Source organism: Echinococcus granulosus (assembly GCF_000524195.1).
Source record: "Echinococcus granulosus chromosome Unknown EG_S00067, whole genome shotgun sequence".
NCBI lineage: Eukaryota > Metazoa > Platyhelminthes > Cestoda > Cyclophyllidea > Taeniidae > Echinococcus > Echinococcus granulosus.
The window spans coordinates 433,765-439,106 of record NW_020170447.1 but is presented as its reverse complement, the minus strand read 5'-3'; the positions used below and the strand labels follow the sequence as shown (position 1 = coordinate 439,106).

General features: G+C 42.9%; 1 protein-coding gene across 1 annotated transcript; it reads right to left on the bottom strand. All coding sequences in view use genetic code 11, as the record gives it.

Annotated features, from left to right (window-relative positions):
• Window positions 1-191: 191 nt before the first annotated feature.
• On the bottom strand, window positions 192-5,342 carry EGR_07000 (hypothetical protein; the record flags this gene model as incomplete). The annotated part of the gene is made up of 3 exons (XM_024496249.1): window positions 192-574; window positions 4,814-5,258; window positions 5,334-5,342. 3 exons carry the CDS (start codon window positions 5,340-5,342, stop codon window positions 192-194), a joined length of 837 nt encoding a protein of 278 aa, XP_024349366.1.

Sequence of the window (5,342 nt, the reverse complement as noted above, 5' to 3'; positions counted from 1 at the left end):
AAAGAGTACTTTGTCACTTTCACATATAAAGGTTTTTTAGAGATCACTTAGTCTTGCAGACTTGGTTCGATAAATATTTCAAGGTACCACCTTTGAAATATTCAAAGCTCTAGTCCCAGTTTTACTTAGCCGTGGTATTTAGTGAACCAGAAACGCAGAAACCAATAGTCGGCTGATGTAAAGGAAGCTCTCTATTGAGCCCTTACCGCCGTCACAGGATGTCCAACCACGGAAGCATCTGCAGAGGAGACTGGAGACTGCGGTAGAAGGTAGAAATCTCCACCGCTCTCACCGGAAGCAGCAGTAACAGCAGTATTTACAGTGGCAGGGGTGGTGGAGGAGAGGAGGTAGGCAAAAGCGGTGGGTGCTGCTCCCAGTGCTGCAGACGTCGTCGTCGCTGCTACGGCTGTAGGGCTGCTGGTAACTGGGCGGTGTCTGGGGAGGGAAGTCATACGAATGGTGTAACAGGAGGAATCGGTAAGATGCGATGGGATCTGGTGAGACTCCTTTCGTCTATTTCCTCCTGTCTTGAAGTTGTCTGTCTCACTGCCATCGCAGTTGCCACTATCATAGGCTAAAGGCAGAAAGAAGTACTGTTACAGTGCTTCCTGAGTTGCGATGTAATAATATGCGAAGAGCTAAGGCGAAATCCTTAAAAACGGAATTTCAAGCTTAAAATCTGCATTCCCCAAAGCACGCACTCAATGCCGTTGTTGCCGCCCATCTGGAATCAACAGGTGCTTAAACGGGTTTACCACAGGACCACCGAAGATCCGTGATAGGACACATTTAGCATCCCCTACTGGGTGTAGTGTTCACTGAAGATACCGTTTTGACCTAACAGATCTCAAAGTTGCTCTTTTTAATCCTTTCCAATTAGGGCTCCAAACTGATGACTTAGGAGTGGATGCGAAATAGTGAACTAGACCTGAAAAGTTCATGGACTGAGGAGACTTAAAAGACGAGAAACGGTTGAAAAACGCCATAACCTCACAGTCGAATATCTTTCAGTTTTGAGTAGTATATATTTCAAGCAAAACGTACAAGCTGAACTCATTCACACCATCCACCAGATTTAAAAGTCTATCCGCCTTGAGGAAAAGAAAAAGTTTTTTTTTCAATCTGTACTCCTTCCTCTCTCGCAGCGGATCTCTACTAGCTTGAATGTTTTTACGAGGAATAACTACCGGAGTGGATCAAAAATGGAACTCTAAACTAAATGGTAGAATACAGAATTTATTCCCAATCTCCGGTCTTTCTTAATATGCCTTCCATATCAGCAGTTTTGAATCTCACATCAGTAGCCTGAAACTCGATCATCAATCTTCCTCCTCTTTGATGAGTCTAATAGAAGTTGTCAAGGGCTTGGCAACGCTATCAGCGACACCGAGGATGGTCACATCTTTAAAAGTCCATCAGCAGACATTGTGATGTCAAAATAATATCACCAGGAAAAGACGTCATTCATGAGCTAAGTACTGAATGCTAAATCCCCAGTTGGCAAGGTATTTCCGCTACAATTAGAGAATGGTATTTGCTGCTTCCTCTTTATGTTGCGGCTGCAACATCTGAAACTGTTGTTGGTGGGAGGGATTACAGAATATGAATATTTTATGCTGGCAAAATTACTTTTGGAATGATGACCAACCCCCCACCCCAGAGAGAGAAATGAGGGCGATAAAATTTGGGAGGAGTGGATAATCTTCCGGAAAGATTGGGATTTTATTCATCCTCACATCAAACTTCCAAATGTTTTGTCTGCAAAAGAGTATATTTCGACATGGACTCCCAGAATGAAGAACCGGACTATTGTATAGAGTGGAGAGAATGAAATCAGGCTACCGGTAAATGAAACCCAAATGAGTAGGCCCGATTCATACTCTCTTGCTAAATAACCGGTGTCGATTTGCAGCAGAAAATTGGCAGCATCATGAAATATCTCGGGTGATTAAAAAAGTTGACACTACATTCGATATATTAGCTTTTTGCCATGACATTTACCTTAGACGAGTTGCCAAATGCAGACAACTGTTTGTAGGCATGCATAAGCAAGAGCAAACGTGGATTAGTCTACCGGCACGGTGTCTGCTATTGTGTCCATTTCCAACTTTCACGGTTCAGTTGACTGATTTAGAAATCGAGTGTAATTCGATTTACATGAGGTTCTCACAAAATTTGTTAAAGAGTATTTAGAAAATGTACGGTTGGGAAAACGATCAAGTGCTAGATTGGAGATAGGGTCTTCCCTACACTCAGGTGGTGTTTAACCCAGGAACCTCAATAAGCTTCTTCTGTCACCTTATTTTCAAAACCTGACGCTAATTTTCCCCTATGAGGTATTAAAGCACCAACCTAAAATTTCAGACTATTATAAACAGGACATAAGAGAAACCAACTCTAATTTTTTACTTCTTAATTTTTCCTCTAACTGTCATTTGTAAAGTAGTTTCAGAATCTCCCTCCCACCCGCCCTAGCGCCTTGTCATCACGTCCACAGTTGATTTGACGTCCGAAGCGCCTTGTATACGTCAGATCAGTAGCGACATTTTCCAGCAGTTAACTTCACGAGGAGAAATTTACCCTCCTACTGATTGCACTTAGAAACGGAGATAAATGTGTACTTTTACTAACTTTCCAGACAGAAATGACCATGCGATACCCCTTGGACATGACCAATTGCTACTCCTTCAGCCTACTATTCCCAGTGAAATACGAGTGTGGAATTTTAGCTTGGTCATCCCCGCTTTAAAGATATTAATGGTTCATAGGTAGGCAGAACCTCAGGCCGAATTATACGTTCACTTACAATCCCATAATGATAGGGGTGGAACAAGCTTCTTTTAAAACAAAGGCTGGTTGGAGGGGCACAGCAAATCCCTCAAAAAGACCTTACTTCCGAGTTTATTAATCCAATCCACTACCTATCTCACACAATCAGCAATGATATGACAGAAGAGTCACAAGAGTTACTACCGACTCAGTAACAGGAATTCCCTCTCACAAGCTCCTTACGCAAATGGGCGCATGATTACTAACAATTGTGCGACACCGCAGCTGCTGCCTAATTCTCAAGCGGACACCGTCAGCTTTCAGTCAAATTGGTTTGGACAGAAGGTGAACGATTGAAGCACCTAAGCAGTTGTAGGGCGAAATCAGATTTCAGGCGTCACTCTCTCCTCCCCTTCAGCCCAAGCCCCTCCCCCCGCAATGGTCCATTCTTGCTCCGCCAATGTCCCTAGGTGCAGACACACAGTTTGAAAACTGAAAAGTACAATACCATCCCCATCATTGATTGTGTCAGTGCAAACTTTTTATCAAGAGTGGGCTGGAAAATGGTGCATGTGTGATTATTTCTGTCGGGAATGGTAGAGCCAATCATGCTACGCCCGAATTTTGCTTGATAAGAGAAGTCCTTCAAAGGGGTTAGTTCATGCTACACAGTAAGCATGTTTCACCATGCATAAATATTCACTTGTTACCAATAATTTAAATAAATGAAATATCTTAACACACCACTTCATTGAAGTTCACAAGTTTCGATAAAAACTACTCTTAGCCCTGACCATCTCAGTCAAATTCGTTTCTTGATATCGTAAAAGTCACATTTACGCTAGAGGTCATAAAAAGCTAAATCTTCTGCTTTAAAACAAGGCAGGTAATTTGATTTGCAAAGGAAAAGGAACGCACCAGTGCCTTTTGGTGCTAAAATAGGCACAATTTAATAACTCATATCATTTCAGCAAGGTTGGGAATTGAGGGTAAATCTAGCCTTCAAATCGCCTCCTATTCACCTTGCCATCATCTTGTTCCTAACCTTCTCACGTAATGGCAGTTTACATTACTACCTCATTAACTGTACCTTGGTCCTTCTGTTCAACTTCGACGTAGTCTTAGGTCACTGTGCCCAGTTATATCTCAGCTCTACGTAGTGTGCTGGGCATTGGAGACACATGTATGTGACGCTCCGGTTTTTCTGCTTGGTCAGGTTACTTTGGCTGACTGCAATGCAATGCAGGCTGGATATGGAGTTCCCTCTGCCTAAGCATGATAGGCAATCCAACTTTTTCTATTCTAAAGCAGCAGTTGAAGTGGTCAGCGCTGACAACACGTCTTAACAGTAGAAGAGTGGTGGTGAGTTGTTTCCCTAGGAAGTGCCTGATAAGGAATGCCTTAAAATGCCCCACGCATTACGTACAAGAAAATTAGGACACAAGGTATTCTCCAGAACAAAAGACTTTGAACAAATGTGCACGATTTTTCCTCACGTCTGCAATGTGAAGGTTTTAGGTCCAAAAAAATCATAAACAGAGATGTCAATCCCGTTACCTCAACTGTTAAATACAATAACCATGCGAATATGAGTTCCGTAAATATCACCAAATTCTTGGTTTTTGCAATTCGACAATATTAGTTAAATGTTTGCCAAAAAGCATAAATGCTGTCTCGCAAAAATAAATCAAGGTATTGTTGGCAAAAAGCAACATAAAACGGTGAAAATTATATTGTTTCTTGGACATTGGAGAAGAGTGTTAGGATCTGGGCTGGATTCCAGCAAGACTCCGCTCATTCTGCATTAGCCTTAACCACTCAGAAGCGGATGGCTTAATGTATGACCGCATTTCAAGGGAGTTACAAACAAGCATGCCAACAATACTAGGAACACGCTGATATCTGTTGCCAAGGGCAAAATTGGTGTATTCTTGAGGTTGGCGTTTTTAAGGCCATTAGTTAAACCAAATTATTATTTTCAAATCCCCTGTGATCTGATAGAGTGGTCAGTGAAAACAGATGACAGAAGTAGAAAACTATTTACCTGTCGGTTTGTAGCCATTCAGGGTCTTCTGGAAGCACTCCCTCGTGTTGGCATTCACCTCCACAAACCCATTCACCTTTGACTCACTACTCTGCCACTGTCCCTGCTGCTGTCGTCGCTGCCAATGCCTCTGAAGCCTGTCCTGACGTGCCCTCAGACGTCGACAGAATACAATGATAGCAACAAGCAGGGAGAAGGTAACAAAGACCACACCAGCGATTACATAGACCACCACCATTGTTTCTGTGCCGAGGAGACTCGTTCCTAGGCTATTTCTAGCGCCACCAACACCATCGATTAGTCCGTCGTTTGGTCCAAGACCCAACAAAAAGTCGTTGTGTAGACCCACAGGTGCTGAAGCGTCAACAATAAGGACGACATCGGTCTGTGAGGTCTGTGGACGTATCCCATGATCTCTGGCTTCGATTTGGAGCGTGTGAGTGCCCTGGAAGAGGAAGTAAAGGCTTCAAAAATTTGCTTAATGCGTTTGCTGCTAGCGTCTTCGAAATAAATTGCCCACTGCATCCAT